The sequence below is a fragment of the Miscanthus floridulus genome, chromosome 5 (assembly GCF_019320115.1).
Source record: "Miscanthus floridulus cultivar M001 chromosome 5, ASM1932011v1, whole genome shotgun sequence".
Classification (NCBI taxonomy): domain Eukaryota; kingdom Viridiplantae; phylum Streptophyta; class Magnoliopsida; order Poales; family Poaceae; genus Miscanthus; species Miscanthus floridulus.
In genome coordinates, this window is record NC_089584.1 from 37989823 (window position 1) to 38013666 (window position 23844).

Genomic DNA, 23844 nt, shown 5'->3' on the forward strand with positions numbered 1-23844 from the left:
AAATGTTCGAACATTATAAACATGTAGAATACGTATATTATTAGCAGCATAGAATGCGTATTCGAAAACCTATTCGAAAACCAAAACGAATCATCAATTGAAAATGAAAACAAAAAAAAAGAAAAAAAATAAAACATTTAGTCCCGATTGGTATTACCAACCGGGACTAAAGGTGAACCTTTAGTCCCGGTCGCGAAACCAGGACTAAAGGAGGGGCCCTTTAGTCCTGGATTCTTGCTTCCGGTTCTAAAACCGGGACTGAAGAGGGTTGAGAACCGGAAGTACAGCTATTTTGTCTGCTAATTGTATTTTATATCGTAGCCGGGCAAACAAAAAACGGTGACCAATACAGCCGGAAGGTCCGCTATACACATATATATATAGATCTTATAATAAAATTCAAAAAATAATAAATATAGCTCAAAAATTATAAAATAAATTTGGGTGCCTTTTCCATGATGTCATCGACCTTTTTAAAATGGATTTGGACCACAAATGATGTTTATAATTTTAATTAATATTAAATATGATTTTACCCTGCTAAATCATAAATGATTCTCTAGTGAATGAAAAATCATCAAATCTGTCTTGTTAATTTCCTTTATCGTAAGCTATCTAGTAAAAATATTTATTGCACCAAATAATTGTATATGTTCATATATCATGCAAAATTAGACTTCACATGGTGTCCTAATGCTATAAATCTTAAGATAAATTTAACTTAAGGCGCGTTTAGTTGGCAAAAAATTTTGGTTTTGGCTACTGTAGCACTTTCGTTTGTATTTGGCAATTAGTGTCTAATTATGGACTAATTAGGTTCGAAAGTTTCGTCTAGCGATTTCTTACCCAACTGTGTAATTAGTTTTGTTTTTCGTCTACATTTAGTACTACATGCATGTGCCGCAAGATTTAATGTGACACTTTGGGGTGAAAATTTTTGAATCTAAACAGGGCCTTAGGGCTTCACCTATACGCAAATTACCCATGCACCCCCATGGATCTGTCCTAGAGACCCCTAGAAACCTCGAGGAACAAGTCACACGGAGAGAAACGGCTCGATCCGCTTATTGATAGACTTGAGTCTAGACCTTGGTGCCTTTAGAGTGCTTACATGGATGGTTTCCGGTTCACTTGAATGGTCCGCCAAAGTAGAACCCAACACTTGACACCCAGTTGCCTTGATTTTTCTAAGGCCCGCTCTCTCTACCGGATGGTCTGCCAGAACCCACCAAGTTGAGTCACCACCTGGTCACCCTAGACTTGTCCACACAGATAATCCTAATGATCAAATGGGCGGTCCACATGAACCACACAAAACCGAGTACATAAAAGCCTAAGTCCTTGCGGGATGGTCCAACAAGCCACAACAAAGAAGTGCATTTCCTATTGAACACCCTGGACAGGCTGAGGCCTTTCGCACGGTCCAACAAACCCACACTACTCAAATTTTCAATTAGAGTACAACATTTGCGTAATCTGACTTCACTGATCACTGATAGTAAATCATTTTTAGAGGTCCCTAGGGATGACAACGGGGCGGATTCGGATCGGGTGGAGTCTTTGTGCACCTGAACCCGAAACCCGAAATCAAAACTCAAAACCGTACCGAACACCGATTCGGGTGATAATCTGTCCCCAAAACCGAACCCGTGGATACTCGAAACCCGAATGGATACCCGAAACCCGCTTTGTATGGTAACATAGTAAGAGAAATAAGGACTTTCTATAAACATATGCATGATATATATACATATATTCACATGTATAAACAAGAGGCAACGAATAATAAATATTTTCATGAGTCAACTTAGAATAAATTTAATAATATAAGTAAACAAGTTATTATTAGCATATTATAAAACATGAGTTTTAATTCCAAATGATTTATTTCGGATATCCATTGGATATCCACGGGTGGAAAACCAAACCCGAAATCGAACCCGATTGGTTTCGGGGCCCCGAACCCGAAAACCGTGGGTGAGAAATCATCCCCGAATCCAAATCCGCAAGACCCGAAACCCGTGGATATCTGACCCGAAACCGCCCCGTTGCCATCCTTAGAGGTCCCCCAATACGCAAGAGCGTTTGTGCATCTTTGTATAAGAAGAAAATGTTTCAAACAAACGTGACCAGTTTCCTAGCCTTGACCGCCCCAATCTTTTCTTAGGAGGTAAACTCAGCTTTTATAGAAAACATATAAGAGTACACCCATAGTTAATAATCCTAACTGTGAGATGACCCTACACGAAGCAGGGTGCTAGTACAACAAAACTCATTTTTTCAAATTATTCCCCTTTATCAAATTAAGGGGTGCTTGTGGGGGCGCATTGCTCCCCCAGGTACCACTCGTGCAAGTGCGTATAACACAAAAAAACCAAACACTCATGTGAACCAAGAACACGATAATCAAAGAAGCAAAACGCCGATGACTCAATCAGATCAGAGGACATTGACCGCGAACGGCGTCCGCACCGAGTGCGCGCCGTCGGACCAGGTGACGGCGCCGTGCACGTACCCCTTGCTCACGCCTGCGCCGGCGGCCACGTCGAAGCTCACCTCGTACCTCGCCGTCGTCCACCTCCTCGAGAACACAAGCCAGTCGGGCGAGACCCGCACCGTCAGGCCGGCGGGCGCGTCGACGGTGGCCGCGTACGTCGTGTTCGACGGCCCCACGTTCATGGCGGTGCGCGCCACGGTGGCGGGCTGCCCCCTCTGCAGCCGCGGCACGGAGATGGACGGGTAGTTGACGGCCGACGCGATGAGGTCCGGCGAGGGCGCGCCCGCGGGGCAGGAGAAGCTCGCGGCGCCGGAGATCTTCCGGACGTGCTGCTCCTTGTAGCCGTAGTAGCAGAGGAAGTTGAGGTAGTCCTGCGTGGTGGTGTCGAACACCAGGCCCGGGCTGAGCGCGCGGAGAGGGCTCATCTCCCCGGCGCCCATGTCGTGCCCCGTCGCCGCCGCGCCCGTGCTGCTCGCCAGTGGCTTCCCGAGGTTGTTCGTCGTCGTCGCTGCGATGCGTTTGCCCCGGCCAAGGCAAGTTCTTTGTTTAATTGTGTTCCTCGAAATGCGAATGGGAATGAATGCTGTGCTCGTTCTACTCTACCTGTGGTCATCAGAGCTGATCTGATCATGGACGGCGTCCAGCCCGGGTGCGCCGACTTGACGAAGGCGGCGGCGCCGGCGACGTGCGGGCAGGCCATCGAGGTGCCGGACTTGATGGCGTAGGCCGAGGGCTTCTTCCCCGGCGGCACGTCCTCGCTATCCGTGGACGGGATCGTGGCGGCCAGGATGCTGACGCCGGGCGCCATCACATCAGGCTGCCACACACAAGATTACCAATTTACCATCGTCCGGAGACATGTCCGTGTCAGGTCAACACCAAATGCGGCCTGCTCCAACTCCAAGCATTTCATCACAATTCTGCAGAGGAAAGGAAACTACCTTCAGGATGGACTCGGTGAGGCCGGGGCCACGCGACGAGAAGGACGCCACCACCGGCGCCGGCTTGAAGTCCCCGACGTCCTCGGTCGGGAGGATTACGGCCGTCGGATTCCTGAACCAGCACGAGGATCAACGGTCAGTGTCAGTCAGACTCCTCCCGCGTGCTGGGCTGGCTCTCAACGGCTGGGCTGGCTGGCTCACTTTGTGGAGTTGATGTACTCGAGGATCTGCGCGCCGGCGTCGGTGCCGACTTGGGATAGCGCGAAGCCGCCGGCAACGAACGGCACGTCCTTCTCGGCGTCGTCGATGAGCACCAGTCCCCTGGCGCCGGACCCCTCGGCGACCAGCTTCTTCACCCGCCGCGACACCATCGGGTCCGTGCTCACGCACACCACGATCTTCCCGGCCACCTTCTGCGCATCCAATGACCCAGGATAGCAGTTGCTGCAACGTTCTCCAACATTAATCAGTTCTGCACCCTAACAAATGTGCCGCGTTGCGCCGGCGTTCAGCTGTGGTATAGTAATACCTCGCCTCGGCGACCGGCGCGTAGTGGGCTGCCACCTCGGCCCCGAACACCAGAGGGTACTTCTCGCCGCTGAGGCTGTGGTTGGAGAAGTTTATCGCCACTCCCTGACACGCACCAAACGACGAAGAGCTGCTGTAAGCACGGCGATGGAGGCGGCCACGTCCGCGGTGGTGGAAGGAACAGCGTGCAATCAGTCAGTAGGTGTGGCTACCTTGACGACGTCGCCGTTGCCGAGAGCGATGCTGGACTGGAAGGAGCGGTCGATGGAGGAGGCGGCGACGGTGAGGATCCACGGCGCGGAGTTGACGACGGTGTAGGGGTTGGGCCCGTCGTTGCCGCCGGAGCAGACGACCAGCACGCCGCGCTGGTGCGCGTGGAGCGCGCCCAGCGCGATGGGGTCGGTGAGGAAGTCGGACTGGAACACGGAGCTCATGCCGATGGAGATGGAGATGACGTCCACGCCGTCGCCCACCGCGTCGTCGATGGCCTTGAGCACCGCCGACGTGGAGCACCCGCCCAGCGAGCACGCGCGGTACACGGCCACCCGGCTCAACGGCGCCCCGCCTTTAGCTGCGCCTCGGGCGAGCCCGTAGTAGTCCGCGTCCGACACGACCGCGCCGGCCGCCGTGGACGCCGTGTGCGTGCCGTGGCCCACGGTGTCCCGCGGCGTGCCGGTGGCGGCCGGCGTCGCCACGGCGCTGCTGGAGGCGTTCGATGCCGACGACTCGGGCTGGACGCCGTAGTACCGGGCGCCGATCAGCTTCCTGCGACAGCGGCACATGGCAGACACGCATTTATATATTATTATTATATGTGTCACTTATACAGAAATTTCTTGAACAGATACATAATGCCAGGCCAGCATTGGTACTTGTTGCAGTTGCTCTTCTTGAAGTCTGTTCCTTCCATGCACACGCCGCGCCACCGCGCCGGCACGTCGCTCATCCCGGCGTCGTTGAAGCTCGGCGACTCCGGCCAGACACCCGTGTCGATGATGCCGATGATGACGTCGCCGGACGCCCGTCGGCCGAGGCGGCCGGACTGGAGCCCGGACTGCACTTCCAGGAAGTCCCACGACCGCGTGGTGTGCAGCTGCAGGGCTCGGTCCTTGAACACGGACACCACCCTCTCGTGCGCTGCAAAGAACGCAAGGATCATAGGCGAGGAAAGGAAGAATTCAACAAGCAGTTGGTTGATCGGGAGTCCATGGCCTCACCGGAGAGCGCGGCGGCCTCCTTCTCGGTGAGCGCGGCGGCGAAGCCCTCGAACGCGTGATGGTAGCTCTGCGTCAGCGCCACCCTCCCCTGCTCGTCGCTCGGGACGATGGACGACAGCATCTGCAGGTGAGCCGCCTGCACCGCCTCCGGGTCGCTGACGCCGCCGCCGTTTCCGCCTCCCGACGGGCTCCCCATGTAGACGACATACGACTGGATCGCCAATACCATGGATCAACAAGCACAATTCAATAAGCCCCATGGAACAATCGCCACCCAGAATCCTAAGCTAGTGGCTGCCTGCCACTTGAGTTGTTGCGGCTGAGCTGCCAATCCAGTGCAGTGGGGCTACCTCTTTGGTGTTGTGGTCCGGTTGAGCTGAGGCTGAGAGGAGGGGTACCAGGAGGCGGTAGGCGAGGACGAGGATGACGAAGCGCCCGGTGTTCACCATTGACGCGTCGCCCGCCCACACGATCAGCTCGGGACTCAAACCGGTGTTCCAGGGGACAGCCGAAGGGGACACTGGTGGCTGGTAGGGACTGGTACCGGCAGCATGGGGCACAATTTGTAGCTGGAGTTGAGCCTCGCTTTTGACAGAATCGGATTCACCTGGGCTCTGACTGTCCTCCTTTTATGGCTGTTTGGAGCTGAGAGGCCTCGCATTGCTTTCGATGGGATCATGGTGGATGGAAGCTTCCCCCGTGGGGGATTCTTTGGTCGTCGTCGTCGCGGCATGATCGGCCGCGTGTCCCTCTGAAACCAGGTCCAAATCAGTGTCGCGGAGATTGTTGTGCTGGTGAGATTGCTTGGCCCCGAGGGAGGGAATATGCGGAGTGGAGAGTGCAGTGCGCTCTGACATCTTCTTCAATGGTGGGGGTGGAAATTAAGCTGCTTTCACTTTCCTCCTGCACTTAGTTAGGTTTCAGTGATTTTGCTTTACTAGAAAAAAAAAAGACAAAATCTTTTTTTTTTTCCTTCAATTCTTTAAAAGTTTATTGTGTGTTCAATCAGAAGTTAACATTTGGAATCACCAACTGTATTGCCTCGCGGAGAGTGTATTAAATGTCTACAAGTTTGTTGTTGATGATGGGTAGGATTAGGATAGTCGATTCACGATGCAAGGAAAGTGATGGATCGATCATAAAGCCAAAGACCTATGCCGTGTCGAAGTGTCGAGCATTCCATCCTTTAACCACATGTGTTTTGTCAAAAAAAGAATTAATAAAAAAACTTGCAGCTACATTTGATAGTGTCGGTGTCTGGTAGCCACGCGCCAGGCGAGTCATTTTCAGGTAACGTATCGGATAGCCTTGCCTTTAGTGAGTGAGCCTCACTTTCTGGTAGTATCTGAACAGACTTTCATCTTCCACAGCAAAGCGAACTCATTTACGCCTGCAACAATCACAGTCATTTGAAATTATCTATCCATATATCGGGATTGATGGCGATGATTGTTCCTTTCCTCACCAGGCTGGATCGGAGTCGGCTATCAGATACTCAGATGATACTGGTGATGATGAAATGGTGCGGGTAAAGCGGCAAAGCAGAACCATACCGGAGATGTGAGCTACACTAATCAGTAACCGGCACATGAGCCAAAAAAGCGGTTCAGTGTTTCCGTAGGGATGGTCCTCACCGAATTTTTTTCGTCCTTATGGCTTTTCTGTTTTCTCCCACAAGAACCCAGCGTCCCAATCACAGTGTCTTCAGTCGCCATGATCCGGACACCTAGGGGAAGAGAGCCTGAGTCGACCGGTGGCGCAATCTGTTGCTGTTCATCTTGTCACTTTGCTGCCCTGAGTAGCCAAGCAGATGAAGCATCGGATTCTCCATCTAAAAAAAATAAGACCGACAGCCTCTTGTGTCTTGTAAGTTTGAGCCAATCAGGTAAATTTTTGGCCTTCTCTAGTCGTGCCGGGGGAAGCTAATAGATTACAGACCGGTGAATCGGTGGTGCTCTAGTTGCCATAACATCAGTTTCAAATAGACCATTTATGAATTCCATTTACATTTCAAGATTATGGTTGCAAGAAAAGGGGGAAATATGCAAAGTATTGAATCATTTGGAGCATATGATGATTGTTCTTTTCTTGAGTATCAAGCACCATAAAGAGAAGCGTGGGGGGGCATTGTCACATACCATGAACATGTACTGTAGCCAACTGAGTAAGGAAACAAAGATGCCTTTGATCAACTTTGCACAGCAGTGGAGCTCCAACCTTTGCGAGGCTTAGACTGTTGGAAAATGGTCGGCTACTGCAGCTTTCTTTCATTTTTGTCCTTTTTTTCGTGTGGGTGGGGGTGGCGCTAAGGCATTATAGAATCTTTCAGAACTTCAGTACAGGTAATGCACATTATGGTATTTTACTCTGCATCTGACTCGAATTAGACAAATTCTGAAACTGCAAGGACATTACGGTTAACAAATTCTGAAAGGGAACAGACGACCCAGAAAATGTCAATTTCGTAACACTGGCTCATTTGGAGCAACTTCAGCTGTTGTTCAAGGCTGATGTATGCACTTTTGTACTCCTTCCCGTATCGTATCGTATTAGTTGAAGATTTGGAAACCCACAAAATAAAGTGGGAAAGAACACAGACTGTATGACATATGCAGGAAGCTGGGAAAACTTGCTGATGAGCAGTGCCTTCTTATCCTAAAATGATGAACCCATAGAGTAAGAACCAACTGGAAATATGACGGCCGGCAATATTCAAATCTTCGAGGATCATCTAGTTGGCCTTCCAATGGTATTTATCATGATGTATGACAGGTTCTTCCACAAAAGATACCCCAGACTTGTTCATGAAAGAACATATAGTTATGCAGCATAGACAAATATATATAGTGCTAGTCCTGAACCAAAGCTAAAGCCATCAATCATATACGGATCCAGGGAGAAAATTCAGACACATTGAGTACTCTAGACTGTAAGAAGGTTCAATTACTTGAAAGCAGAATTACATTTTGTAGGTATCGTGTCTCAGATTCTGAACAGCAAAATTGGTAAACGGGGCAACCACAACACATAGAGCCAAGGCAGAGTGGCGGTCAACATTGACGCTGTTCATACATTCTTGAGCTTCTTCATCTTGGATGGAGGCCACCTGCCCTTCTTCCTAAGCTTCCTCTTGCGGAGAAGCCGCTTGCGCCGGTGCCTCAGTTTCTTGTCAAGCTTCATCCGCGCCCTCTGCTCCATGATCATCTTCTGCTTCGACTCGAGCGGCATGTCCTCGATCTTGGTCGCCGGTTTCGGCTCTTCTGGCTGCTCTGCATCAGCCTCAGAACCCTCTGCCGTGGCATGGACAAGAACCGGCCTCTTCTCGGCGAAAGAAGCGCAAGTAGCAGTCACATTCAGAGGGCTCCGTAGGGAGGACAGGTTCTTGCATTGCAGCCTTGAGGCTGCAACAACAGTAATAACAAAAAGGCAAACCACTTAATAGGATCTGGTGCACAGTAATTCACACATTTCAATTCTAAACTCACATGGACCTAATGAAGTCATGGGTTCATGACACGAAGGTTGCAATAGAATAGAGAAAAAAGGTTTCCCCGGCCTTATTAACCAACAAAGCTTACATGAGTGTAATCAAGGCGCTCCAGCCAAGCAATGCAATACAATACTACTTAGCAGGAAATGCAGTGTGCCATGGGCATATGCTCAACTGTAGCAACTAGCAAGCAAAGTGCGCCTAAGCACTTTGTTCCTTATTAAATCTTACAGTAATTGGCACTAAATAAAGCAGGGAAGGAGCAAAAATTGGTGTCCTAGCGTTCCTGGCTCAATTGATACAGCTCTAGCATATTGGCAGCGTAGAAGAACTTGGTGCACGATTAATGTTCGAAGAAATCCCCAAACGAGCCAGCAGCATCACAGAGGCGCAGAAACGCCCGGGCTCGACCAGCGCACAAACTGACCATAAACCTCGCATCCGCAGTTCGCTGCGGGGATTGCAGCTGGTAGGGCATGACATCCATCCCAAGAACCGACCCCAACCAGCCAGGACAGCGTATAGAGGGGAGTTGGACTCGAACAAGAGTACAAGACGACGGGGATCGATGATGCGCGTTAGCGGAGCTTACCTGGGTACGAGACATTGGCGGCAGCGGAGAGAGCTCGGGAGCGTGGAGCAGCGGGGGAGACGAGGAAGGAGACGGTCGGGGAGAGGAGCGCCATTGGTGGGTGTGGCCTTCTTGGCCCTGGGTGCTGTTGCTGCTGCGCCTGCGAGTGGGAGGGATAATAACCGGATAAGCCTTCGAGGGCAGAGAATGCTCGCCGTCCGATCGGCACTCAACGGTCAGATTTTAGTCATGACCTCATGTTTGGCAAAGGCTGAGATGCTGAGTCATGAGCATGTCCCACGTGGCATAACGGAAGGGCAAATATATAAAAAATATAAATATTTATGATACTAAATAAACATTATTATTAAATTAATAATGGTGTATCTTTTTATAGTATAGTAAATCTATTTGGATAAACAAACGTTAATATTATTTCTATAAATCTATTTAAAGTTAAAATTATTTGATTTCTTAAATTGTGATATGCACACTTATTTTAAGACTGGAGAAACACTTAATACTATTAGATTAAAAATGAATCCAAACAAGAGCTACGGGGATAGATAGATATCCGACTATTTTATTTTAACATGCTGTGTGGTATCTTCTAACACATATGCCTAAAAAGATACCAATTCTGGATCTATTATTTATTAGGTGATGTGAGACAATTTTACCTCAAGGCTCAGAAATTATAGATCTAGTGCAGCTGAGCTACGCCAAACATGGCTTAACATTCGTGATACAAAATAAGTATCATTATATTAGTTATACAATATATTTTCATAATAAATTTATTTAAAGATATAAATGCTAATACTATATGCTATAAATTTAGTTAAATTTGAGCTAGTTTGACCAATATAAATCCCGTAATTATATTCTTCTGTGGACGGAGAGAGCACGTAGCAGCACGTCAGCACCCCACGTGGAGAGGAAGCACGACATATTTAAAATCGTTCCCTCCCATCACAGGATCAGTGTTAGTCTGTTGGCATCAGGCACATCGACACGACACAAAGAACAATATGTACAGGCATGTTGTTCTTGCAAAAGTACTTAGGTACAAGGCGACCTGCTCTTGTCGGGCACCACTTGCTTTACAGTTACAGGTCGCTGTGGAGTGCTGGTCGTATCACTCCGGCCACACACTGATCAGGTTGGGGAGAGCAAACAGAGCGTCACGATCTCGCTTGCCGTCAACCTGCAGGACTCCAGGGATAGGGAGCGCAGGTCCTGCGGTGGGTTTCAGGTGGTGAATGCCCGAGTTGGACACCCGCACCCGGCAGTTGGACGAACAGTTGTAACTATTGAAATGAGAACAATGTCCTGATAAATGCACATGGAGAGAACAACGAAAACGTACCAGAGATCAGCTGTAGGGTTTTGTCCGTGAGGTTTCCATTCTGAGATAGGTTGAGACTTTGAGTAACGTTAGGGCTTTCAAGTCCTTGATGTTCTTCACACGGGCATCCGTAATTGCATATGTGATGCTCGGATGTATGAGAATGGATGAATGAATGCTCATGTACTTGAAAAGTAAAGTAGGGGTTGGTAAAGTTACATCGATGGCTTGAGTGACGGATTCGGAGAGCTCTTACTGGATATGTTCGAGTGGAATCCGGATCCGTCGTTCGTGACGGAGTCGGCATAACCCGCATGGGGCATCCTACTGCTCCTTACCCGTCTCTTGGCAGCGGCCCAAGCCGTCCGATCGACTTGGGTGACCCGCTGACACATGACTTACCTCGATGGCTCGAGTGACGGGTTCGGGGAGCTCTTACCGGATATGTCCGAGTGGAATCTAGGTCCGTCGTTCGTGACGGGTATACTTGGCCATGCAGCCCGAGGCACGACGGCACGGCACGAAGCCCGTTTTTTTAGCCCGACACGAGCACGGCACGACCCGATGACATGCGGGCCCGGGCTGGCCCGGCCGAGGGAGCAGGCCGTGCCTGGGCCGCTGCTCAGGCCCATGGGCCAGCACGGCACGGCCCCGCCTGAGACAGCCGGCCCGGCAGCGGCCCGGCCACCCCCCCCTTCGGCCCTCCCCCTCCTGGCCTCCTCCCCTCCCGCTCCCGGCCTCTCCGCACCTCCGCGGTCCAGCGCGCTGCTCGGCCCAGCCGCCCCCGCCTCCCCTCGCTCCTCATATATAAGCCGCACGCCGCGGCCACGACGGCTCTCACACCCCGAACCCTAGCTCATTTCTCGTCTTTCTCGCCTCGCCCTCGTCTCTCTCGCCTCGCCTCGCTCTCTCGGCTCTTGCCCTCACGGTCTCGCCTCCGTCCTCCCCAACTCCGGTGAGGTGACCTCGACGCCTCCCCCTCCTCATATATAAGCGCACGCCACGGCCGCGGCGGCTCTCACACCCCGAACCCTTGCTCATTTCCTCACCTCGCCTCGCTCTCGGGTCTCACGGTCTCCGTCCTCCCCGACTCCAGTGAGGTGACCTCGACGATCCGCCTGTCGCCGGGGAGCAGCTCTCTACTCCTCCTACCTGATCCCCTCCCTGTTCCCTCTCCGCCTCTCCCTTCTCCCTCTCCCTATCTCCCCTCTAGATCTCGTTGATTATGTGAGTTGGTTGTCTCTAATTGTCCCTCCTCCACCGTCCGTCATCGTTGCTGACTGAGTGTCGTCTTCTCCGGCACTGGGCTCCAGCTGCGTAGGTGAAACCCTAACCCTAACCCTAACTATGTTCTAATTTCTTCTTTTTCTTTCAATGTATGCTTCTGATTTCTTCTTCTTCCAATGTTTCGCAGGTCGGTAGCCGATGCATCGTCTTCTAGCTGCAGCTTAGAGCGAGCAAGGCGGCCACCCGCACCGTCGAGGAACGGGGCTGGAGAGGCGGCCATGGCCGACGAGGATGGCCTCCTGCCGGTTGGCCTGGCCCCAGAGGGCAAGAACGACGATGACACTCGAGCCGACGCTGCTGTGTTGTTCGGTATCAATCTTGGGGACGGCTCTGCTGCTCCGACTCCGATCGATGTGGACACGGACGGTGGCGAAGGGGTGACGGTGACTGCGAACTCCAACGGCTCTGCTCCTTCGGTTGCTGGTACAGGTAACACTAGTAAGCGCAAATCGCCTGTGTGGGCTGATTTTGAGGAGATCTATGAGGTTATTAATGGTTCTAGAATTTGCACCAAGGTTGTTTGTAGGATGTGCAAATGTACCTTGTCTGCTAGATCTGCTGCTGGCACTAGTCACTTAAAAAGGCACAAAAAATCATGTAGGATTAAAACTGATCAACGTGCTAGGGTTCAATCTAGGCTTTCATACAATCCTGATGGTTCTATTTATAACTGGGATTATAAACCTGAAGTTGCTAGATCTGAATTATGTTGTTTGATTGCTAAGCTTGATTTGCCTTTAGGAATTGGTGAGACTGATGCTTGGGAAGAATACATTGTTAGAGCTCATAATCCTAGGTTTGTTAAGGTCTCTAGACAGACCACCACTAGAGATCTTGGCAAACTTTTTAATGAACGACGTAATATAATTAAGAACTGTGTGTTGTCTGGTGCTTCTTCTGTTGGTCTGACATCAGACATTTGGTCTGGTAATGCAAAGGAAGACTATATCAGTGTTGTTGCTCACTATGTATCTGCTGACTAGGAGTTGCAGAAAAAGGTAATTGGTCTCCGCTTGATTGAGGTAAAACATACTGGTGAGAATATTGCAGAAAAAGTTGTTTGTGTGATTAAAGAATTTGGTTTGCTTGACAAGGTGTTCTTTGTTACTCTTGACAATGCTTCTTCCAATGCTAAGGCTATGGAAACATTGACACTTATGTTTGCTGGTTATCTAGGTTCTGAACCTGCACCTACACCTTCAGATCCTAATAAGGTTAAGTATCATCTTGTGCATCAACGTTGTGCTTGCCATATTATTAATCTGATAGTAAAATCTGGCTTAAAAAGGTTCAAACCTTACACTGAGGATTTCAGAACCGCTATTAACTTTTTGAATTCATCTAATCAAAGGATTACTTTATTCAAGAACTTTTGCATTGCTAAGGGTGTTAGACCTAGAAAGTTTGGTTTGGATATGGATGTTAGATGGAATGCTACATATCTTATGCTTAAACACCTGCATCCATGTAAGGATGTTTTTTCTGTGTTCATTAATTCCAACTATGGCTCAACGTTGTTAACTGCAAGTCACTGGTATATTGCTGATAAAATACTTGAATTCCTGGAAGTTTTTTATGACTCCACATTCACTCTTTCTGGTGTTTACTATCCAACTAGTCCACTTATTCTGCACCATCTGCTAGATATTATAACTCATTTGCATGAAAGTTCAAAGGATCAGAATCTATTTTCTATTGTCTATCCTATGAAGCTTAAATACCTAAAATACTGGAAGGACATACCTCTGCTGTATTCATTTGCATTCATTCTTGATCCTAGAGGTAAAATGAGAGGTTTATTTAATTTTCTTACCATAATGCAACAAAAAACTGGTTTTGACTACAGTTCTTATTATTGTATTGTGAAAACTAAAATTTTCAAGTTGTTTAACAAGTATGAAGAAAAGTTTGGTGCAGCTAGGTCTCAAAGGAGGGCGGCACAACCTGCAAGCATCACAGGTAAGAGGAAGCAGGCATAGGGAAGAATTTTTGGAGGCCCTGGAGCATCTGGTGTTGTTGGACCTTCCCCTGCCTCTGCTCCCGGTCATTCTTTATCTACTTCTACTGCTGCTTGTGAGCTATCTGCTTATCTGGACAGTGACAATGTCACTGCATATGAGGATGACTTTGATCTACTTCTCTGGTGGCGTGACCATAAGCTAACATATCCAGTGCTTTCTATCATGGCTAGAGACATTATGTCAGTTCCTGTTTCAACAATGTCTTCCGAATCTTGTTTCAGCTTGACAGGAAGAATACTTGAGGAGCGGCGCCATCGACTATTGCCTGAACATGTGGAGATGCTTGCTTGCATAAAAGATTGGGAGCTGGGTGAAAGAAGACTGCATCATGATGTTGACAACCAAGAACTGGTAGACTCCTTCGAGCATCTCTATCTTGATGAAGATGCATCTACTTCTGGGGCTCCTTCTACTAGCACATCTGCATCTGTGGCTTCTGCATCTGGTGGTTCTTGAGTTGAGAGTTGAGATTGAGATAGTAAGAGTGTGAGACTTGAGAGGTGAGCTGAGAGCCTGAGACTTGATTATGATCTGTATTTGTGATGTATCATATAAACCTTTGAACATGTTTAAGACTTATAAGAGTTGTGCTACACTCTTTTTCCCTTTCTGGGATTTCTCACAAGGGTGAGTTTTACCCAGAAAGGTTTTTAATGAGGCAGCATTGCACACAACTCAGTTATCCTTTTAATTTCCTCTTGTTCTCTGTGTATGGTTTTGGTTTTGGTTTGAAGCTCTTCTGGGAAAAATACTTCAAATTTGAATACTTCTTGTTGAGATGATTTTTTGATGTGTTTTGAACCTACGGGCCTCGGGCTGGCACAGCCTGGTGATTTGGCCGTGCCTAGCAGGCCGGCCCGGCACGGATTTAGGCCCATAGGCCCATGCTTGGGCTGATGACAAGGCACGAGGCCCGCAGTGGCACGGCACGGGAGGCACGGCGTGCCGTGCTGGCCCGACATCCTCCGGGCCATGCCGAACCAGGGTGGCCCGATGGCCAAGTATAGTGATGGGGTCGGCATAACCCACATGGGGCATTCTACTGCTCCTTACCCGTCTCTCGGCAGCGGCCTGAGCCGTCCGATCAACTTGGGTGACTCACTAGCACAGGACTTACCTGCGGAGATAGAGGATGAGATCACCCCCAAAGAAATTAGTTAGGCAGATAAGCTAGGCGTTGAGATCGTAATAAGTGGACAAGCTCTTAAATTTTGTTATGGTCAAACAGATTTTTAGCCCTTCTCCCCTTTTTTATAAAAAATGTTAATGCATTCTGACCCTTTTCATTGTTAAGGCTGTAAAGCTTGGGGTGCGGGTGAACAAACTCTAATCACGCTGATGAGCAAAAACGCCATAGCTGCTGGGGCGTAGGTTTCTTGCAGTCCGACCAGTTTTACTTAGCGTTTGTTTCTGCGACCCTCGCTTTTAGGTCTTAACATGAGAAAGAGTTGGGCATAGAGAATGTCTACCAGATAGATATGCTCTTATCAGCCTTCGAGTGAGGCCTGACCCCCTGTCATTGCTGGGGTCAGGTGTCACTAAATATCGAGGAGTTGATAGCGAAACTGATAAGAGAAAGCGTGCGTAAATTAAGGGTAAAAGCGACATAGTTGTTCGATGTTCCAGGCATTGACAAAGACTTTGTCGTCGATGGTGCTAAGCTTGTAGGCGCCTGGTCGGAGCACTTCCGCGATGATGTACGGTCCCTCCCACGGTGGAGAGAGCTTATGGCAGTTCTTGTTGCTCTGGTCGAGGCGAAGCACCAGGTCCCCGACGTTGAAGGCCCGACCCCACACTCGACGGCTGTGGTACCGACGCAATGCTTGCTGGTACTTGGCCAAGCGGAGGAGGGCAACGTCACGTGCTTCATCTAGCTAGTCCATGAAATCCATGAGGAATGCCTCGGCTCCCTGTTCGTCGTACGCCCTAATCGAGGTCGGTCGAGAGGATAGCCTCAGAACCTAGACCATGAAGAATGGCGTGTAGTCGGTGGCCCGACTGGGGGTCGTCCTTAGGCTCTAGAGCGCCACAGGAAGCTCCACGACCCATCATCCACCAAACTTGTTCAACCGATTGAAGATCCTAGGCTTGAGGCATTATAGGACCCTGCCGTTTGTGCGCTTGACCTGCCCGTTCGTGCGGGGGTGCACCACGACGGCCTAATCGATGTAGATGTGGTATTCATCGCAGAATCATATGAACTTCTTCCTGGTGAATTGCGTGTCGTTGTCCGTGATGATGGAGTTTGGGACCCCAAAGCAATGGACGATGTCAAGGAAGAACAGCATGGCTTGCTCGGACTTAATCGCAGAGATCGGTCAAGCTTCTATCCACTTTGTAAACTTGTCTATGATGATAAGCAAGTGCATATAGCCTCCGGGCGCCCTCTTGAGAGGTCCGACCAGATTGAGCCCCCAGACTACGAATGGCCACATGATGGGGATCGTTTGGAGTGCTTAGGTCGACAGGTGGGTCTACCGAGCGTAGTATTGACAGCCTTCACAGGTGCGCACAATCTGTTCAGCATCGGCTACTATGGTTGGCCAGTAGAAACCTTGTCGGAACGTGTTTCCGACCAGGGTCCTAGCTACGGCATGGTGCCCACAGACCCCACTGTGGATATCACCTAGCAACTGCTTCCCTTGTTCGATGGGGATACAGTGCTGCAGGATCCCGGTGTGCCTTCACCTATAGAGCTCGCCCTTAATAACGACAATGGACTTGGCACAATGTGCGAGCCGCCGAGCCTCTGTTTTGTCCATCGGCAGCGCCTCACGGAGGAGGTAGTCGAGGTAAGTGAAAGGTCCTAATGGCTAGAGGGGGGGTAAATAGCCTAATAAAAATTTCTACAACAACACTTAACAAAATTGTTAGACAATTATGAGGTGAAGCAAGTGTTGCGCTAGCCTACTCAAAATGCAAGCCACCTACCACAATTCTAGTTTAGATAGTATCTATTCACACAATAGCTATGACACTACCCTATGTTAGTGTGCTCTCAAAGACTAACTAAAGAGCCACACCAACCAAGCAAGCAAGCTCTCACAACTAGCTACACTAAAGAGCTTGACAACTAGTTTGCGGTAATGTAAAGAGAGTGATCAAGAAGGTTATACCGCCGTGTAGATGAAGGAACCAATCAATCACAAGGATGAATAACAATGAAGACCAATCACCTCGGAATCAATGATGAACACAATGATTTTTTACCGAGGTTCACTTGCTTGGCGGCAAGCTAGTCCTCGTTGTGGTGATTCACTCACTTGGAGGTTCACGTGCTAATTGGCTTCACACACCAAACCCTCAATAGGGTGCCGCACAACCAACACAAGATGAGGATCACACAAGCCACGAGCAATCCACTAGAGTACCTTTTGGCTCTCCACCGGGGAAAGGTCAAGAACTCCTCACAATCACAACGATCGGAGCCGGAGACAATCACCACCCTCCACTCGACGATCCTCGCTGCTCCAAGCCGTCTAGATGGCAGCAACCACCAAGAGTAACAAGCGAATCCCACAGCGAAACACGAACACCAAGTGCCTCTAGATGCAATCACTCAAGCAATGCACTTGGATTCTCTCCCAATCTCACAAAGATGATGAATCAATGATGGAGATGAGTAGGAGGGCTTTGGCTAAGCTCACAAGGTTGCTATGTCAATGAAAATGGCCAAAGGTGTGAGCTTCAACCGGCCATGGGGCTTAAATAGAAGCCCCCACGAAATAGAGCCATTGTACCCCTTCACTGGGCACAACACGGGCTGACCGGACGCTCCGGTCATGTTGATCGGACGCTAGACCACAGCGTCCGGTCGCCCAACGACAGCCATGTGTCCTGATCTCAATAGTCACTTGAGTTGACTAGACATGGTGCTATAACTGACCGAACGCTCAGCCTCCAGCGTCTGGTCGTTTCCAGTAAGGTTCCAGAAATGATTTTCATCGACCGGACGCGTCCGGTCAGGCTTGACCGGACCCTGCCAGCGTCCGGTCAGTCAGTGACTTTCTTCTGTGCTGTCCGACAACATGACCGGACCCTAGACCTTAGCGTCTGGTCAGTCCATGACCCAGCATCGTTTGACCGATGCCAGTGTCTTTGCTGTTACAACTGACCGGACGGGCTGGTTCCTCAGAGACCAGCGTCCTGTGACCAGCGAGACTAACTCATTTTCACCTCTAACTTCTTCACCCTTGCTCAAATGTGCCAACCACCAAGTGTATCACCTTGTGCACATATGTTAGCATATTTTCACAAACATTTTCAAGGGTGTTAGCATTCCACTAGATCCTAAATGCATATGCAATGAGTTAGAGCATCTAGTGGCACTTTGATAACCGCATTTCGATACGAATTTCACCCATCTTAATAGTACGGCTATCAAACCTAAATGTGATCACACTCTCTAAGTGTCTTGATCACCAAAACAAAATAGCTCCTACAATTTATACCTTTGCCTTAAGCCTTTTGTTTTTCTCTTTCTTCTTTCCAAGTCCAAGCACTTGATCATCACCATGGCATCTCCATTATCATGTCATGATCTTCATTTGCTTCACCACTTGGAGTGTGCTACCTATCTCATGATCACTGGATAAACTAGGTTAGCACTTAGGGTTTCATCAATTCACTAAAACCAAACTAGAGCTTTCAATCTCCCCCTTTTTGGTAATTGATGACAACCTTTTCACAAAGATATGAATTGAAATTCAATTGAATCTATGTTGCTTGTCCAAGCATATTTACCATGTGTAAAAGGATATGGACAAGTTTCATGAACTCCATATGGTAGCAATTGCTCCCCCTACATATGTGCTAAGAGTTTGGATTATAGCTTGCACATATGCTTAGATAGGAAATATAGGAGACAATGTCTACCAAATGATGCTAAGGTATAAAAGATGGACCTTTGAAGCGTGATACCAATTGGAGTGCACCATTATACCATCCTTAGCACCATGGTTAGCTCTATACCACTTGGAAACGTACTTTGAATAGATACCATTTGTAAAAGCTTAGTTGGAAATGAAAGTTATCTAGTGATTTCATTTCATCATTCAATCTTATAACTAGCATACATCACACAAGCATGGATGTTGAAATTTAAAACTTATGCCATGCAAGCAAACATATGAAATACACATTCAAATGCACTATACAAGTTCATGAGCTTGCTTCCCCTACTTGTGTGCTCAAAATTTGATCCCTTTCCTTTGTCATATTTCTCCCCTTATGTCAGATTATCCCCCTATCACTTGTATCTTTATTTCTCTCCCCTTTGTGTTGTCTTTTCACTATCTTTGTGCACTATTTCTCGCTCTTTGTCATCAATGACCACAAAGGTTCAAAATATAGATAGGTTGAGATTATCAATGTCAATCAATGGGGTGATGATCATTTTCCCAAATTTGGTCCAATCTAGATCATTTGCCAAAGATATTTAACTCGGTTTGATCCAGGGACAAGCTTCTTCACACCTCCAAATAAGGGTTATCTTGTACCATATTGAGTTAAACACTTAGAGCTCATTCTCTAGATCAAACACTAGGTTTACAAGCCACCACAAACATGTCATATGCTACCACTAGATCAAAATAAGCATAGAAGCAATAGTGGTACCATACAATCATCAAATTCATTTCATTTTCATGGATGAGCCTATTAAAATTGAGAAATGACTAGATGCACTAATCATGTCCTTAGCAAGGATGTATGTCATGCCAATCAATTTTTACCTTGGATTGCTCGAAGAAGAGGCATGTCATATACGTGGGGATGCATCAACACATATTTGAGAAATCCAATATGTTCAACTCATTCCTTAGCTTACAAAACCTTTTCTCATCCTATGGCTTGGTGAATATATCGGCAAGTTGATCTTCGGTGCCAACACTCTCAATGCAAATGTCCCCTTTTTGTTGGTGATCTCTTATGAAGTGGTGGCGGACATCAATGTGCTTTGTTCTTGCATGTTGAACCGGATTGTTGGTCAACTTGATTGCACTCTCATTGTCACATAGCAATGGCACTTTCTTGAACTTAATTCCAAAATCACTCAAAGTGGCCTTCATCCAAAGTATTTGTGCATAACAACTACCGGTGGATATGTAGTCGGCTTTGGCGGTTGATAATGCAACACTATTTTGCTTCTTTGATGACCATGAAACAAGTGATCTTCCCAACAATTGACATGTACCCAAGGTGCTCTTTCTTTCAACCTTGCATCCTGCATAATCTGAGTCAGAGTAACCAACTAGCTCAAACTTTGCTCTTTTGGGATACCACAAGCCAATATTTGGTGTATGCTTCAAGTACCTCAATATTCTCTTTGTAGCCTTCAAATGACTTTCTCTTGGTGAGGCTTGAAATCTTGCACACATGCATACACTAAACATGACATCCGGCCTTGATGCGGTCATATAGAGTAGGCTTTCAATCATAGACCGATATAATTTTTGATCCACCATGTTGCCACTTGCATCACTATCCAAGTTACCATTTGTTCCCATTGGTGTGCTAATGACTTTGCTATTACTCATGCCAAACTTCTTAATCATGTCCTTGATATACTTGCCTTGACTCACAAAAGTACCATTCTTCAATTGCTTGATTTGAAGACCAAGGAAGTAACTCAACTCTCCAATCATGGACATTTCAAACTCATTAGTCATCATCTTTCCAAACTCATCACAAAATCTTGATTGGTTGATCTAAATATGATGTCATCAATATAGATTTGCAACACAAACAAGTCTTTTCCAATCTTCTTGATGAAAAGAGTGGTGTCAACCTTGCCCATCATGAACCCTTTAGAGAGTAGGAAGTCCCTCAATCTCTCATACCATGCTCTAGGTGCTTGCTTCAAGCCATACAATGCCTTCTTCAACTTGTACACATGGTCGGGCTTCTTATCTTTTTCAAAACCAAGAGGTTGCTCAACATATACTTCTTCATTGATGTAACCATTGAGAAATTCACTCTTAACATCCATTTGATAGAGCTTGATGTTGTGGGCACAAGCATAGCCTAACAAGATTCTAATTGCTTCCAATCTAGCAACCAGGGCATATGTTTCTCCAAAGTCAAGACCTTCAACTTGTGTATAGCCTTGTGCTACCAATCTTGCTTTGTTCCTTACTACTATCCCATCTTGATCTTGCTTGTTTCTAAAGACCCATTTGGTTCCAATCACATTGTGTCCCTTTGGTCTCTCTACTAATTCTCATACTTGATTTCTTGTGAAGTTATTCAATTCTTCATGCATAGCATTCACCCAATCAACATCCTTCAATGCTTCATCTATCTTCTTTGGTTTAATAGATGACACAAATGAGAAATGCTCACAAAATGATGCCAATCTTGATCTTGTTTGTACACCTCTAGAAATATCACCAATGATAGTGTCCAATGGATGATCCCTTGCAACATTGGTTGGTTGGAGTATTGGAACTTGATTGCTTGCACTTTCTTGATCATTGGGTTGAGATGATGTACTAGCCACTTGATCGTGTTCATTATCATGAGAGACACTTGTACTAACTTGATTTGTATCATCTTGCACATTTGAGTTAGAGAGCACTTGCACTTGAGCATCTTCATCATCATCTACTTGCCTAGGCCTCAATTCACCAACATCCATGTTCTTCATGGCATTTGAAAGTTGAATGCCTCTAACATCTTCTAAGTTCTCATTCTCTACTTGTGAACCCTTGGTTTCATCAAATTCAACATCATGAACTTCCTCAAGAGTACCACTATCCAAATTCCAAACTCTATATGCTTTGCTTGTAGTGGAATAACCAAGTAGGAATCCTTCATCACATTTCTTGTCAAACTTGCCCAATCTTATGCCTTTCTTCAAGATATAGCATTTGCAACCAAAGACCCAAAAATATGCAATGTTGGGCTTTCTACCATTTAAGAGCTCATATGATGTCTTCTCTTTCAATCGGTGATAATAGAGGCGGTTGCTACAGTAGCAAGCCGTGTTGATAGCTTCGGCCCAAAAGGATTGACTCACATTGTACTCACTAAGCATAGACCTTGCCATATCAATGAGTGTTCTATTCTTCCTCTCAACAAGGCCATTTGATTGAGGTGTGTACTTGGCTGAGAATTGATGTATAATTCCAAATTCATCACATAACTCATCAATTCTAGTGTTCTTGAACTCACTACCATTGTCACTTCTCACTCTCTTGATGGTTGTTTCAAACTCATTGTGAATGCCCTTGACAAATGATTTGAATGTTGCAAATACATCATTTTGTCTACTAGAAAGAATACCCATGTGTATCTAGTATAACCATCCACTATCACAAAGCCATATTTGTTACCACCGATGCTAGTGTATTGTGTTGGCCCAAACAAATCCATATGCAATAACTCAAATGCTTTACTAGTGCTCATCATGCTTTTCTTGGGATGGGTGTTTCCAACTTGTTTTCTGGCTTGACAAGAGCTGCAAAGCTTATCCTTTTCAAACACATCTTTTAAGCCTCTAACCAAGTCATGCTTAACCAATCTATTCAATTGTTTCATTCCAACATGACCAAGCCTTGTATGCCATAACCAACCCATGCTAGACTTAGTGAACAAGCATATAAATAATCTAGCTTCACTAGCATTGAAATCAACCAAGTATAGATTCTCATATCTAAAGCCTTTGAAGATCAAGTTAGAGCCATCTACACTTATGATTTCTACATCATCTACCCCAAATATGCATTTGAATCCAAGATCACACAATTGAGCCATGGATAGCAAATTGAAGTTCAAGCTCTCTACTAGCAACACATTGGATATGCTCATGTCATTGGATATTGTAATCTTACCAAGCCCTTTGACCTTGCCTTTGCCATTATCACCAAACATGATATCATAACCATCATTGCCATTGGTGTTGATTGAGTTGAACATTCTTGCATCACCGGTCATGTGTTGAGTGCACCCACTATCAAGAACCCAATGCCTTCCTCCAGCTTTGTAATTGACCTACAAAAGAAGATTAATTCTTTTTAGGTACCCAAACTTGCTTAGGTCCTTGAAGGTTAGTCACTAAGCTCTTTGGTACCCAAATGGCTTTCTTCTTTGAGCCCATCCATGGTTTACCAATGAACTTAGCCTTCACACCATTTGTACCCTTAGTAAGCATATAGCATGAATCAAGCTTTGTGAAGGATACATTAGCTTGTGATTTCTTGTTCATGCATTTTTGTTCTACATGACCAACTTGCTTGCAACTAGTGCAAAACCGACCATTCTTCTTCACAAAACTAGTCTTGTGAGGAGCAAAGGCTGCCTTACCTTTCTTGGGGGTGTAGCCCAATCCCTCTTTATAGAGAGAAGCTCTTTGGCTACCCAAGCACATAAGCAAGTGGTCCTCACCACCATAAGCCTTAGCTAAGGTGTGAGTGAGCTTGTTGACCTCCTTCTTGAGGTTCTCATTCTCAACCACTAGTGAGGCATCATAAGTGAGACCGTCACTACTAGATGAGGTGGAGGTGGAAGTACTGCAAGAAGAGTTAGTGGGAGCAACAATGATAGGCATAGATAATGATTCATCAATTATATCACAAGTTAAGCCTATATTGCAAGTTTCAACATGCTTCTTTTTATTTTGCTCATTAAGCAAAGAAGAATGAGTTTTTTCAAGCTTCTTGTGAGCCTTGCCTAGTTTCTCATGGGCTTCCTCTAGCCTCTCATGAGTTGCTTTGAGCTCATCAAGGGCTTGCTTAAGGGCTTTTACCTCCTTATTCAAGCTCGTGCATTCTCTTCTCTTAATGTCAAAATGTTCTTTAGCATCTTCTAGCATGCCAAACAATTCATCTTTGGTAGGCTCATCATCATCACTATCACTATCATTTTCATGTTCATTTTCATCATCATGTTCTTCATCACTTTCATCATCACAAGATTGTACCTTAGTGGCCTTAGCCATGAAGCAT

At 46.9% G+C, this 23844-nt stretch overlaps 2 protein-coding genes and 1 pseudogene across 3 annotated transcripts; all 3 read right to left on the minus strand.

Annotated features, from left to right (window-relative positions):
• Nucleotides 1–2165: 2165 nt before the first annotated feature.
• On the minus strand, nucleotides 2166–5767 carry LOC136451992 (CO(2)-response secreted protease-like). Of its 2 annotated transcripts, none has more exons than XM_066452668.1 (9): nucleotides 5582–5767; nucleotides 5184–5394; nucleotides 4839–5103; nucleotides 4179–4731; nucleotides 3968–4071; nucleotides 3640–3882; nucleotides 3439–3550; nucleotides 3101–3314; nucleotides 2166–3005 (listed from the first exon to the last, which is right to left on the minus strand). In XM_066452668.1, the coding sequence occupies exons 1-9, from the start codon at nucleotides 5630–5632 to the stop codon at nucleotides 2440–2442; spliced, it is 2319 nt and encodes a 772-aa protein (XP_066308765.1). In that variant the 5' UTR covers nucleotides 5633–5767; the 3' UTR covers nucleotides 2166–2439. The 2 variants fall into 2 exon arrangements, with proteins under 2 accessions (XP_066308765.1, XP_066308764.1); XM_066452667.1 differs by having other exon boundaries at nucleotides 5534–5767.
• Nucleotides 5768–8039: 2272 nt separating this feature from the next.
• Nucleotides 8040–9395, minus strand: LOC136451993 (large ribosomal subunit protein cL37 alpha-like). The gene is made up of 2 exons (XM_066452669.1): nucleotides 9266–9395; nucleotides 8040–8584 (listed from the first exon to the last, which is right to left on the minus strand). The coding sequence occupies exons 1-2, from the start codon at nucleotides 9357–9359 to the stop codon at nucleotides 8250–8252; spliced, it is 429 nt and encodes a 142-aa protein (XP_066308766.1). The 5' UTR covers nucleotides 9360–9395; the 3' UTR covers nucleotides 8040–8249.
• A 987-nt stretch (nucleotides 9396–10382) lies between these two features.
• Nucleotides 10383–23844, minus strand: part of LOC136451994 (uncharacterized) — a 58548-nt pseudogene continuing 45086 nt past the window's right edge.

What these genes read in the sequence shown, in the direction of transcription:
- LOC136451992 (XM_066452667.1), bottom strand. Translation starts at nt 5,632, where the DNA reads ATGGTGAACACCGGGCGCTTCGTCATCCTCGTCCTCGCCTACCGCCTC. An exon ending in CGGACCACAACACCAAAGAG is followed by an intron (nt 5,395 to 5,533) that starts GTAGCCCCACTG and finishes TTGGCGATCCAG; the next exon opens with TCGTATGTCGTCTACATGGG. An exon ending in GCAACGGCGACGTCGTCAAG is followed by an intron (nt 4,072 to 4,178) that starts GTAGCCACACCT and finishes GGTGCGTGTCAG; the next exon opens with GGAGTGGCGATAAACTTCTC.
- LOC136451993 (XM_066452669.1), bottom strand. Translation starts at nt 9,359, where the DNA reads ATGGCGCTCCTCTCCCCGACCGTCTCCTTCCTCGTCTCCCCCGCTGCT. An exon ending in CGCCAATGTCTCGTACCCAG is followed by an intron (nt 8,585 to 9,265) that starts GTAAGCTCCGCT and finishes CTGTTGTTGCAG; the next exon opens with CCTCAAGGCTGCAATGCAAG.